Source organism: Oryzias melastigma, linkage group LG6 (assembly GCF_002922805.2).
Source record: "Oryzias melastigma strain HK-1 linkage group LG6, ASM292280v2, whole genome shotgun sequence".
Classification (NCBI taxonomy): Eukaryota; Metazoa; Chordata; class Actinopteri; order Beloniformes; family Adrianichthyidae; genus Oryzias; species Oryzias melastigma.
Window position 1 is genome coordinate 7,103,640 of NC_050517.1, and position 14,496 is coordinate 7,118,135.

At 38.4% G+C, this 14,496-nt stretch overlaps 1 protein-coding gene across 4 annotated transcripts in view; it reads left to right on the forward strand.

Moving 5' to 3' along the window:
* ppfibp2b (PPFIA binding protein 2b) overlaps positions 1-14,496 on the forward strand; it is a 99,035-nt gene that overhangs the window by 23,279 nt on the left and 61,260 nt on the right. For all 4 annotated transcript variants that reach the window (XM_036212224.1, XM_036212225.1, XM_036212226.1 and 1 more), the window contains 2 exons: positions 1,124-1,220; positions 6,574-6,773. In XM_036212224.1, the coding sequence (XP_036068117.1) occupies positions 1,139-1,220; positions 6,574-6,773 (282 nt within the window). In that variant the 5' untranslated portion in view covers positions 1,124-1,138. The remainder of the gene's footprint in view (positions 1-1,123; positions 1,221-6,573; positions 6,774-14,496) is intronic.

The window sequence follows — 14,496 nt, forward strand, 5'->3', positions numbered from 1 at the left end:
TTAATTTTTGTTGCTTTGCTAATGTTACGTTGGCGCTGTGAGGGGCTGTAAACTAGCAGGAAAGAGTGTTAACAAAGGGGTGATGGGAAATAAAGGGGAGGCTTACGCTACGCTAACAGTACCGCCCACAACTCAGAGATTAATTTTTATTGAGCTACTGCTGCTCCGGGGAAACTATGTCCTAGAAAAGTTTTGTTATTTATGATAAAAATGATAAAATTATTACTGAAAGACCTAAAAAGGAACGTTTTGACAATAGATCTTTTTAGTTTATTTTGGCATTTAGCTAACATTTTAGCTGACTATCAGCTTCAGTGTTTTCGACTATTAAATTCAGTGATTTCCGCTATTAGCTTAAGCATTTTTAGCTATCAATTTCAGCATCTTCAGCGGCCAAATTCAGCTTACAGCATTCACACTAGCATTATCACAGGTAATGCTATATATCTAGTTCATAATTATCTTAAAGAGTTACTGTTTTAAAGTTTAAAAAATGTAGTTTTAGTTGTTCAATAAATGTTTATCCTGTTCGGCCCGCGACCTAAGGTGTGTTTTAGATTTTGGCCTCTTGTGTGATTGAGTTTAACACCCCTGATCTTAAGGTATTTAAGCATCAGATGTGAATTCCGTTTCCTCCACAAAGGAACATTTTGTTTTGGTGCTGAGTGATTTGCTCAACTGAGTTCAGATCCTACAGATCTGAAGATTAACCAAATAAATATTTAGTGATTTATTTTCCCTGCTGATAAAGCTGAAATGATTCCCAGTGACAGAAGTGGTTGGTCTAACATCCAGCACAGGGGAAAGTATACTGAAACTGCTGCTACATTTCCTAGCAGGTTGAAAACTTTCGTGTCAAACGAGGATGTCTGCAGCTGCTCTGTGTCAGATTTTCTGTGACTTTCACTTAAACGAGGTAAACGGCAGAATAAAGCAGCTGTGTGTGTATGTGGATGATTGTATCAGCTTACACTATCTGAACCCTCAGAAAGTTGCTGAGCAAAATAGACTCATTTCCAGATGACATCTCAAACGTCTCTGCTGCTCCTGGACTTTAAGCTAATGGGACGTTTTGGCTCGATGCCCACAAAAACGACTCCATTATGCTCTCTTTTCTACACAGAGCACTTGAGATCGGATGCTTCCTGCCATCGCCATGGAGACGGAGGCCAGTCACATGCTGGAGGCTGCGCTGGAGCAGATGGATGACATCATTGCAGGTAAGAATCACCTCCAGCAGGTGTCCCCTGCGTGCAGACGGTAACTTACTTGCTTTAGTTTGAGAAGCAGTCATCATTTAGGTGGAAGTGACAGAGGTTTAACATCTGAACAAACCGAGCCACCGCAGGGTGGGAGCGCTGCTTCAGTGAGCACAGCTCCCCCCGGAAACAAGTCTGTCCCATTCTGCGTGACACAATAGAGCATTATAATGTGATGATTCTGCAGAGGAGACGGGACTCTGGCATTCAGCGCTGATGTGTGGCTCGGGGAGCAGAACTGAGAGCACATTGTGCTGGAGCTGAAGAATATTTCAGGAAGATGCTAAATCCTCTGAGCAGCTTCGGTCTCACATGTGTGAGAAGTGTATTAAAGTCACAGAGGTGCTGCAGAAATCAATGCTGGATTGTCTGTTAATGAGGAGAGCTGGAGACAAAAGGCATCACGATCCATTCAGACGCTGAATATTCAGGAAATTCAGGACTATTCTTCAACTCAAGTTACAAATGCATGAAAGTTTGGCTGATATGACACACAGACTGCACCTTTAACACAATTTTGAGATGAATATCATAGCAAACATGACAGTTTTAGTGATTTATGTTCTGTAGTTTTATCATACATACACTCACAATGAAGCTCTGTAGTTCTATCTGTGAGGAAAAACGTCTGATTTTGTGACTTCAACGACAACCTGCAACTTCTGATGGATTCAGTTCCTGTAACGGCGTCAAGTCAGTGTTAGTTAGTCAGACTACTACATAAAATCGTATCCATTTTTTCTCTGCTCAAGTAGTTTCCTTACTTTAAGCAACAGAAGTGGAAGAACATCTGTGATGTCATTAATAGATCAACGTGGCTGATTGTCTGTACGCTTCATCCCTGCAGAAGAACTCTTTTCTATCAATACCTTTTACGATAAAATAGTTCTATTTACATTTAATTTAAAAGCAAAATCTAATCATATTGATTGTGCCTCTTTTTTTATTGAAACCAAAATTAAAAACAAGAATGTATGTGGAAAAAATCAGCAATTTGGATAATTCCTGCAGGACAGATAAAAAGTGTTTACAAATAAAAACGTATATTTTAATAAAAAAAACATAATATATTAAATAAAAAAAAAACGACTGGTGAACATTTAACAAAACCTTGTGAACACTGTTTTTTTTTATTTTGCCTAAGAGTCTGTCCTAAAACAAACACCTCACACATGGAGGAGGAAGTATGATGGTTTGGGCCTGATTTAGCTACAACTGAAAACTTTCAGTTACCTTTTCTAGCTTTGTTACTGAGGAACTTTTTACCTGATATCAGGTCACTCCACCACTCAATAATTACAGACCCGAGGTTCTGCTATGGCTCACTTCAGACTTCATCTTTGATGAAATGCTAGAGACCCTCACTTAGTGAAGTCAGCCACTCAGTGGGAGAGTGGTGGAGTGTCTGGTGGATCAGGGGTTCAAATCCACAGTCAGATCATCATCAAAGAATCCAAAAATGGTTTCTGCCAGTCAGTCGGTTGGATTAGGGGGGGTTAAACCAGTCTGTAGGGCGCGGCTGTGACTTCAGCTCACCACACCCCCAAGGGAGGGGTCAAATGTAGAGAACAACTTTCCCACAGTCAGGTTTATGACCACTGAAGGGAAATCAACTCGTATGTTTTGTCTAATTTCTAATCAAAAACTAAGCTTCACTTGTTATAAGATACAATGATTTTGCAGAAACTTTTCACTGAAACATGACTAGAAATAAATCTGCCAATAGGTGATACAATTACCAAAACTGCTCTGTGAATGTGTTTTCTTGGTCAGATATTTATTATTTATCGTCTGGTTTGTCTTCATTTTGCTTTCTAATGTTGAAACTTGTCTTTTTCTGTTTTTAGCTGAATTAAACCCAACCTGGCAACACAGGAACTGTTTTAGTTGTGTCTAGAAAAGCTGCATTACCTGCGATAGTGCTCGTGTGAATGCTTTTTGCTGAATGTGGTTGCTGAAGAAATTTGCCAAAAATGCAAAAACTATGTGAAACATGCTAAATTTGGAAAAAGACTTTTAATTGCATTAAATAATCCTCAATACATACCAAATTGGTAAAAACATGGGGCCCAAAAAAACTTTAGTAGATGTCAAATTAGCCCAAATTAGCTAGCATGTTGCTAAAATATTAGCTAAACTGCAGTAATCAAGTATAAAGTCGTTTTGTTTTTTTTGTTTTTTTTTGGTTGCTTTTTTACTAGATCAGCAACAAGCCTTTTTATACATTTATGGACAATGTTTTGATCTTTTAGATTACTTTTTAAATAGTTTGGTATTGGGCTGTTGTATTAGCATTATTCTAGCTCATTTGGGTAATTTGACATATACTGTGGTATGTTATGGTAATTTTGAGTTAGCCAATTTTTTTAGCAACATGCCAACATTTTTGGCTATTTTATTATCTACTGAGATTTTTTTTTGGCTCATTTTGTGCATAGATAATATTTTAGCATTTCAGCAACATGCCAATGTTTTAACTAATTTGGCATTTACTAAGGATTTTTTGGCTATTTTGGACTTTAGCTAGTTGCCTATTTTAGCAACGTGCTAGCTTTTTGGCTAATTTGGCATCTACTAAGTTTTATAATGCTATGTTGAAGCTTAGGTAGTATTTTAGCATTGTGTTAGCTTTTTGACTAATTTGGCATTTACCAACGTTTTTTGGGCTAATTTGGCGTTCAGCTCGTATTTAAGCAACACACTAAAACCTATTCCAAATTCTTCCCTTCTCCCTTCCCTTTCTTTCAGCCCTCCAAATGGAGGGTTATGAAAAAATAGTGTCTAAAATTTCGGACGTTACTTTCGTTCGATGATGTCATCAATAGCGGAGCTTTTAGCGCTTGAATATACATAACAACAGCTGTTTTGTAACTTTAAAAAGATCACGGTACAATAAAAAGTCATTAATTAGATCTAAATGTAAACTTCTGTGGTTCAGAGTGCATCCACGTGAAGAAAAGAGCTTCTCAGCGTGGTGCGATTTACCTCGAGAAGGTGAACTTTGTACCCCTCCGTTTGGAGAGTAAAATCTAAAAGATAATAATCCCGGACACGACTTGCACTTAAAATGCCACTTCAAATTGAGGGAAAGGGAGAAGGGAGGAATTTGCATGTACTGAGGATTTTTAAAGTCCCTCTCTGATGAAAATCCTGTTTTTTTGAGTTTTTAACATGTATTTGTGGCATTTTTCTTATAAAAGAGAACAAATGTAATAAGAAATCATTTTGTTTTTGCATTTCTGAGTATTTCTCCTTTTAAATTTCTGTCAATCAAACTGTCACAGACAGACTCCACGGAGCTTCTTGATGTGACCACGGAAATGTGAACGGCGGCTCATTTGACCGCAGTTGGAAAGGATTGTAAATCAATGAAAGAGCATTTTGATGTTAGCTCTGATTATTTTATCAAGAACTCTGAGAAACCAATGATTGAATGTATTGATCACAGTCAATAAACATTGGAGAATTAGCTAAAAGAGTCTTTGGTGAACTGGAAGGAGAAAGAATCAGGATTTTGGAGGAAGTTCTGTCCATGAAGATCTTCACTTCCTCGTCCAGCTGACATCCGGATCAGAACCATACGGCTGGACATTACCCAGATTGATGGATGTTTTTATGTAGCAGCGGTGAAGATTTATGCTAGAGAGACACAGAGCTATTATAATGGGATCAGGACGGGATCAGGGGCGGAGGTCCAAAAGCTACACCCCCTCAGAAGATATTTTGGAAACAAAGGCTTCAGATCAACACAAAATATGCTTAAAAGGCATTTAAGTTTTGGGTTTTTGGTTAAAACCTTTACAATCATAAACACTATTGGGAATGTTTTTTAAAAATAAAAAAAAAAATCATCTCAGGGGGACTTTAAGCAAACGTACTGCAAATTTTTCAGAAATTTAGCCCAACTTCAGTGATCTTTTATTGTTCTTTAATGAACATTTTAAGTCTTTTAGAAATTTAACATTATGTAAATAGCTCTTGTTTTTTCCCTTCAGCAATTAAAGCAAATTACTTAGGCATTTTAAGGAATCTTCAGCGACCACATTCACCAAAAAGCATTCACACTGTCATTATCGGAGGTAATGCAGCTTTTCTAGTTGGGATTATTTTACTGTAACTGTGATTGAACTCCAATCAGTCAGCAGTCCTCACAGAGGCACGCTGTGACAGCACGTTCAGAAGTGTTTTTTTCTTCATTCCCGTTCCGTGCTGCCTTCACTTCTCTGTTTCAAAAAGGCGGTTTGACCTCAGACTTGAACATGGGGTTAATAAATGTGCGACTGATGTTCTTCATGCTTCGATGCTGGAAGACTCATGCAAAACAAAGCCCTCTGTGCTGCATCTCTGTCAGCCTTGAGTCAACAGGCCTGAACTAACATGGGGGTTAATGTTTAATGTGGGAAACTGAACATCTGTCAGTCACAGAATGAGACAAAGTACTTCCTGAAGATCAGGATTTTATTATGGTTTGTTCACCATAAAAACACAGTATCAGAATCAATGTTTTTCTACATTTCCTGATCTGCTTGTCAGTTATCAGCTCTAGAGGTTGAATCATAGTGGAGAACAGTCTAAATATCAGACGCTTTCGAAATTAATGACATCCTAATCCACTGTTTTGGCATTCACACATTTATCAACAAATCCGACTGTTTCCTGGTAGTTTTTCCAAACATTTGATGATTTTGAGTCTTTGCTGTAAATACAATGATGTTGATTCAGGAAGGTCTGGAGTTTGGTGTTGGACAGCTGCTTCACTCGCTCCCGTTTGTCAGACTGATGCTGCGATAACACACAGCTTTGGCTTTGATATTCCGGCTCTCTCTGACCACAAAGAGGAATGCATTAAGAGGCCATTAGTGATAGCATCAGCCAATCACCAGCGAGGAAATTACAGCCACTTATCAGGAGAATTTAGATTTGCGGGTCGTGTTCTACAAATGAGGGGGGTTTTGAGTAATAATGTTTGGGAGTTGGATGTTGGCGCTCTGATGGCTGTCTTATGATGGAGTTTGAAGTGAACCTCTGAAATGAGATGAGCTGTACAGGTGATGGTGGCAAACACTCAACAGGAGAAGAGCTTAGATCAGCTTTGCTGCATGAATTCACTGTGTGGTGCTGCTTTAGTGCATGCAGATGTGTTACTGAGACCTCTCAGGGCAGCCATCCAGCTGACACATAGACACTTTGGAAGCGGTGAGGACATCGCATGGCTCGGATTAAAAGCTGCTTGACATGTGCTGCTGATGCAGCTGCGGCCTTCTGCCACATCGGAGTTGTGAGATTTTGAAAGAGGCTGTCCTCCTCTCCGCAGGTTCCAAAGCGATGGAGTTCTCCTGCAACACGTGTGATCTGGATTCTCCCGTCAGCGCTGCGCCGCTGCAGATTGTTCAATTAGCTGAGGACCTGAAGCTGGCGCTGGAGCTTCAACCCGACCAGGAGCGGGACCACCTGAGGGCTCAGCTGCCCACAGAGACTGCGCAGGCTCTCATCGACTGGCTGCAGAGCGGAGTGGTGAGTGCAAACTTAAGGACTCCAGCTGGTATTTCAGACAATTTTTAAAAAATTCTAAACTTGTTAAATTGGATGAAAGCATCCTCAAACATTGCCAGTTTTGCTAAAACATGTAGCTCAAAAAACCTTAGCAGATGCCAAATTAGCCTAAAGTAGCTAGCATGTTGCTAAAATATCAGCTAAACTGCAGCAAACAAATATAAAGTCTATGTTTATATATACATATTTACTATATTAGCAGCAAACCTTTATAAATATTTATGGGATATGTTTTCATCTTTTACATTTTTTTAATAATTTGTCATTGAGCTATTATATTATCATTATACTAGCTCATTTGGTATCTACTGAGTTTTGTTATTGTATTTAGGAGTTTAGCCAATATTTTAACACCATGATAACATGTTTGGCTAATTTGTTATCTAATGAGGTTTTTTTGGCTAATTTTGTGCATAGATAATATTTTAGCAAAAGGATAATATTTTTTTTACTAATTTGGCATTTAGTGAGGATTTTTGGGCTGTTTTGAAGTTTAGCTAGTAGCGTTTATAGTAGCTTCTTGGCTTATTTGGCATCAGCTGAAGTTTTTTAGACTATGTTAGCGCTTAGCTAATATTTTAGCATTGTACTAGCTTTTTGGGGCTAATTTGGCGTTTAGCTGTTGCTCATGAAGCCGAAGGTTTTAGTTGGATTTTCTCTCTCATATTCAAAGTTGGGATTTAGTCCTTTCCTTTGAATTGTTCGTGTCTCTTTTATGGTTTCTGGTGGATCCGAATATTCTTCTTCTTTGCGGAGACAGAGGTGAAAGTTACTGAACTCCTGCACTCAGACACAGTTTGGAATGATTTGGGAAACTTCCCTGCTGTCAGTGTGATCCTCCAGCAGCAGCAGCGTCTCAGCTGTTCCTGTGCTGCTCTCTTCTGGACAGTGACTGCTGTTCATGTTGGTCTGCTGAGCCGCTCAGGCCCATCAGACCGTTCTCTGTTTATTATAAACATTGTTGTCATGTGACCTGCAGTCTACATAAGGATTGGTGTTTTTTATTTGACTTTCTTTAAGCTTCTCTCACTAATTATATTTTTATTAGATTATTTTCAATTATTAATTGTATAACATTTAACTTTCACATTTTTTTTGCAGTGAAATAAAAGAAAAATCAAAATCATATGAAATGTTTATAGCAAAAATCATGTAAACCCAATTTTTTGGTGTCCCAAAACCTCTGCTGGGCATTTTTTCTTATATAAACTGAGATAAATGCTCATATTTTCTTTCCGCTGAAGTGTTTTTAAAAGTTGATCCTGTTACATTTGTTCTCTTGTTGTTATTGCTTTTTAAAAGCTATAATTATAGCAAAAAACTACACCAAATCCTCCAAATGTAGATTTTTTAGTCATTTGCAGCTCAGAACCTACTCTGAAAGGACCGCTGGAGTCTACTAAAGAGTTAGTCAGATGTACCGTAGGGAGGATTAACACATACGGAGGCTCAGGTTTTTGGGTTGGAATGGAACGTATTGTCGTGAATGTTGTAAGTGTATCATAAAGTATTTGACTCTTATGACATACAGGGGATGCTGTCGTACGATGACCTTATGCTTTACTCCAGTCAATAGTGAGGTGTGAGTATTGGCCTCTTTTTGAGTGCAAACAAAATTGGGGGTAGAGGTGGGAATCTTCGGGCACCACACGATACGATTCGATTATGATTCAGGAGGCAACGATTTGATTATGAAACAGTTATCAGTGCATCCAAGATTCACTTTTTTTTTTTTTTTTAGAAATGTTTCTATTTACTGCAAAACTCTAGATCAGAGATGGGCATACTTTCTTGCTTGTGGGCCACAACGGGTTCTAAAATTTGACAGAAGGGCCGGACCAGGAGCAGATTCGTGGGATGTGTTGGTTATTTGGTTATAATTTGGTTGCAGGATCTGGATGAAAAAATGCTTTAATCTTGATTCAAAATTACTTTAAAACATAAAATTAAAAACCGTTGGTGTTGGTTATCATTTTAGTGCATTTATCGGTTGATGTCTCTTTGTGAAAAACTCAATTTCAGGCAAAGGCTGCGTTCATGTGGTGTTGGAATAATCGGAAAAATGACTGTCTGACTTGGAAATCACAAATGAATATGGGAAAAACAATACATCTTCAAACACTACATAAATACAGAATTACTTTCTACACCTGAACATAAGTGAATTTATTTGAAGTGTGCCATCTTTGGGGGGGGACCTGAACTAGAAGGAAAATAAAACATTAATAAGGGTAACCATTGTTTATGGTTGTCTATTCCAGTTTGTCGGGCAAGATTATATAATTCAATAGTTAACCCCTGCTCTAGACCAGGGGTGTCAAACTCAATCACACAGGAGGCCAAAATCCAAAGCACCTTAGACCGCGGGCGGAACAGGATAAACATTTATTGAACACTCTAAAACTACATTTATAACTTTAAAATCCTAATTTTATAACATAATTATGAACTAGATATATAGCATTACCTGGAATAATACTAGTGTGAATGCTGTAAGCTGAATTTGGCCACTGAAGATGTCGAAATTGATAGCTAAAAACACTGATAGCTGAAAAGCTGAAGTTAATAGTTAAAAACGCTGAAGCTGATAGGTGAAAATACTGAAGCTGATAGTTAAAAACTGATAGCTGATAGCTCAAATATTAGCAAAATTCCAAATCAGCCTAAAAAACTAAATAAAAAAGAAAAAACCGTAGGTTAGCCAAACCAGCTGTTACATAGCTTAAAAAAATAGTTAAACTTCAAAATATTCTAAAAAAACTGAACGAAAGCTTAAATTAGCCAAAACAGCTAGCATGTAGCTGAAATATTAGCTAAACTCCAAAATAGCCTAAACAATCTTAGTAAATACCAAAATAGTCCAAAAAGCTAGCAGAATGACAATTTTTAAAACTTTAAAACTGTAACTTTTCAACATAATTTGAATAATAAAAGCTCAGGAATATTATTCCAGAATAAATCAACTTAAATTTTAACTAACTTTCAATATTTTACTCTCCATAAAAATATTTTGTGTCAAAACTATACAAGTTAGAAATGAGCACAAGATAACATATAGCTATTAGTAACAATAAAATAAAATGATCTGGAGTGCCGGATAGAATTACCCAGAGGGCCGGATCCGGCCCCCGGGCCTGGACTTTGACACATGCTCTAGACCAATATGACTTCCATCAAAATGCATTATTACCTAAAGACAGGATCAGAAAACTTGTTTCACTTTTATTGAGAACATACAAATCCTGACATGAAAAATATTTTGTTTGATAATCAAAAATCTTTCACAGCATCAAAAGGGAAAACAATTCCCTGAACTCAACAACCTGAGATAAGATAAAGTTACGTTTTATCATTAGACTGGCTTTAATGAAACGCTGTAGAACTCACATCAAACTAAATAAATCGTTTCTAGCTAGCCACCCATTGTGATACCACAAATTCAGAATTGTTTATGGATCATCATTGATTTTTTTCCCCCCACGACTTAATGGGGAAGTGAAGAAAATGAAAAAATCTGTACAACCCCCCTGTGTCTCACCTAGTTCCCCCTTAATTACCTGTCCATGTTGCTGAAGTGTTCACTACGACCTGTTGTCTACAGAATAAAATGTGCATGAACATTGTCTGTAAATGAGTTCCCTGAGTGGGCAATGATCTTGATATTTTGTGTGCACCACCTGTGTGGCCCAAAAACATTTTTTTCTTCCTGCAGACAGCCTGTACTCGCTCATGAGGGCAGTTGAGATTAAAGCTTTACCTTCATTCTGCTAAAGCAGCAGTCTGAGGAAAGAGCTGTTGAGACTGCAGCAGAAGTTCACTCACAGGAATCAGGCTTAGTGATGAAGCTTCTTATGTTTGAAATGACAGTGAAACTCCATGAGTTTAAGACGACTTTGGATCCCAGAACCTGAATGTTTTTTTCTGAAGAGACTTGGAATGTTGTCTCCTTATCTGTTCAAACCTGGACCACAGTAAGTCAGTAGACCTGTAGACTACTATATGTCATCTTATAAGATGGCATATAGTAGTCTACGAGTCATCTTCTAAAAAGACTTGAAGACTACTACAAGTCATCTTGTAATAGTCTACAAGTCAGCTTGTAGAAATATACATTTAGTAGACTTGTAGACCGCTACAAGTCATCAGCTATGAACACATGTAGACTATTACAAGTCATCATGCAGTAATCTACAAGTCTTCTTAGAAGATGACATGTAGACTACTACAAGTCATCATCAAAGAAGAGCAGTAGACTACTGCAAGTCATATTGTAGTAGTCTTCATGTAGTAGACTTGTAGACTACAAGTCATCTTCTAAGAAGACTTGTAGGCTACTACAAGTCATCTTGTAGTAATCTACATGTAGTAGACTTATAGACCTCTACAAGTCATCAACTAAGAACACTTCTAGACTACTGCAAGTCATCTTGTAGTAATCTACATGTAGTAGACTTATAGACTCCTACAAGTCATCAACTAAGAACACTTCTAGACTACTACAAGTCATCTTGTAGTAATCTACATGTAGTAGACTTATAGACTCCTACAAGTCATCAACTAAGAACACTTCTAGACTACTGCAAGTCATCTTGCAGTAATCTACAAGTCTTCTTAGAAGATGACTTGTAGACTACTACAAGTCATCATCTAAGAAGACCTGTAGACTACTGTAAGTCATCTAGTAGGAGTCTACATGTAGTAGACTTGTAGACTACTATATGTCATCTTATAAGATGACATGTAGTAGACTACAAGTCATCTTGTAATAATCTACATGTATTAGACTTATAGACTCCTACAAGTCATCAACTAAGAACACTTCTAGACTACTACAAGTCATCTTGTAGTAATCTACATGTAGTAGACTTATAGACTGCTACAAGTCATCAACTAAGAACACTTCCAGACTACTACAAGTCATCTTGTATGAGTCTACAAGTAAATTTCTGAGAAGACCTGTAGACTACTACAAGGAACTGACTTGTGCGGTCATCGTCAAAACAAGTCAAATGTGCTGAGAAGGAGATGTGTGATCATCAAGTGTGATGATTGTAAGGGGTGACGTTTTTATGAGTCTGTGTGAACTAAAGTCTGAAGATCTTTACCTGCAAAGCCTCAAACATCCATCTGGATCTGCTGCAGGTGAAGGAGGCGCGGAGCAAGAAGACCTTTCATGTTCTTTGTGTTTGATCATTGCAAGATCAAAACCCAACTTTCAGGGTTGTGTACATGTACACACACACACACACACAAACACACGTGGGAGGTAGCAGTGTGGAAATCCCCAGCAGTTATCTCATAATCTGTCATTACTTCACCTGCTGCATGGAAGAGGAATCACACCAGCACATTGCTGCCTTGCTTTCTGGTCCTGAAGGGAACTGCGACTTCTTTCCGGACTCAGGTTTGCTTGAATTTGCGGGTCCTGGAGGATAAGGGATTTTTAATTAACTGTAGATCAGTGGTTTCAAAGCTCCTCTGGGTTTAAATACATTCACGTTGTCATAGAATCTGGCTCAGTGACACATCCAGATGATGAGTGACGAGTGGTTCAGAGGAGGCTCTCTGAACGTGTTTTCACAGACGTGGGGGTCAGACTGAAGGAGCCCAGAGGAATTTCTCTGCTACATTACAGAACGGAGCTCGGGCCTCTCCGGCTGGGACCCTCTGCCGTCGTTTTTGTCTTGGCTGAAGGTGGACTTGGAGTTTATGAAGTAAGGCAAAAAAGGAAGGGATTTTTAATACTTAATTTACTGGACATGGTCATTAGAGAGAGGATCGTCTCCTGTTGGACTTTTTACTTCCACTTATTTGTGTTGGAGGTTGCAGTTAGTTCAATTTTTGTCATAATCTTTATGTCTTGATGGCTTTTCTTTTCTCTCTACCTCCTTTACTCTTCCTTCCTTCCCTTCTTCCTTTTAACCCTTTAACACCAGATCTCCAGTGTTGGTGTTCTTTGGTTTTCTGTAACTTTTCAACCGTTAACATGATAAATGTAATTCCAGTAGATTCTGACGGAGAAGTACTAGTCTACATGTAGTAAACTACAAGTCATCTTGTAGTAGTCTACTACATAAAGATTTCTACAAGATGACTTGTAGTAGTCTACATCTAATAGACTACTACAAGTCATCTTGTATGAGTCTACAAATCAATTTCTAAGAAGACTTGTAGACCACTACAAGTCATCCTCTTAGAACCCTGGTAGACTACTACGAGTCATCTTGTAATAGTCTACATGTAGTAGACTAATAGACCACTACAAGTCATCCTCTTAGAAGCCTTGTAGGCTACTACAAGACATTACAAGTTATCTTCTAGGAAGACTTGTAGACTGCAAGTCATCTTCTTAGAACCCTTGTAGACTACTACAAGTCATCTTGTAGTAGTCTACATGTAGTAGACTAATAGATTACTACAAGTCATTGTCTAAGAAGACTTTTAGACTACTACAAGTCATCTAGTAGTAGTTTACATGTAGTAGACTTGTAGACTACTACAAGTCATTACAAGTTATCTTCTAGGAAGACTTGTAGACTACAAGTCATCTTCTTAGAACCCCTGTAGACTACTACAAGTCATCTTGTAATAGTCTACATGTAGTAGACTTATAGATTACTACAAGTCATTGTCTAAGAAGACTTTTAGACTACTACAAGTCATCTAGTAGTAGTTTACATGTAGTAGACTTGAAGAATACTACATGACATCTTATAAGATGACATATAGTAGTCTACAAGTCATCTTCTAAAAAGACTTGTATACTACTGCAAGTCATCTCATTATAGTCTACAAGTCATCTTGTAGCAATCTACATGTAGTAGACTACTACAAGTCATCATCTAAGACCACTTGTAGATTACCGCAATTCTTCTTGTAGTAATATTCAAGTTTTCATAGAAGATGGCTTGTAGACTACTTCAAGTCATCATCTAAGAAGACTTGTAGACCACTACAAGTCATCTTGTAGTAAACTTGTAGACTACTATATGTCAACTCATAAGATGACTTGTAGTGGTCTACAAGTCCTCTTTAGTGGTCGTGTCAATGATTGTAAAGTTATAGTGTGTTAAAGATTTAGTGTTTAAGCGTCACCTGCGACGCCTCAGGTGTTAAAGGCTCAAACCTCCTGCTGTTGTTTCTCCTTCCTTCATCTTTCTAAGTTGAACTTGTGGTTCAGATGTTTTTTCACCACCTCAGAACCAGGCGTTGTGACTCCTGAGATTTAATCAGTCGACATCTTTGTGTTCGTGGGGAGGCTGAACTCTCAGCTTATTATTGTGACAGCTGACTTGAATGTTCTCCAGCGTCTGTCAGGTCATGTTTGGAGCGAACCAACGCGTGTCACGCTTGAGCTGTAAACTAATGTTTTTGTGCGGAGTCGAGTCTGAACAGGTCCGTCTGAACTCCTGGCTGTGTGACGCATTTGAATGAAACAACCCATTCGTTATGAAGACAGAAGTGAAGGAGGCTAGACCAGCTCTGCTGAAACTGGACTATTATCCACTTCCTGCCCCCCCTCTTTGTGGCCTCTCTGTTTACGTCACTTTTGCTGCTTTTTCTGCCCCCCCCACCCTGCTCTCTAACATGTGTGGACACCCGCCTGCAGACTTCTGATGAAACTGTTCTTCAGTGGGGTAGTTATGGAGGATCTGCCGCGGCACGGTAAGGTCAAACGGCTACA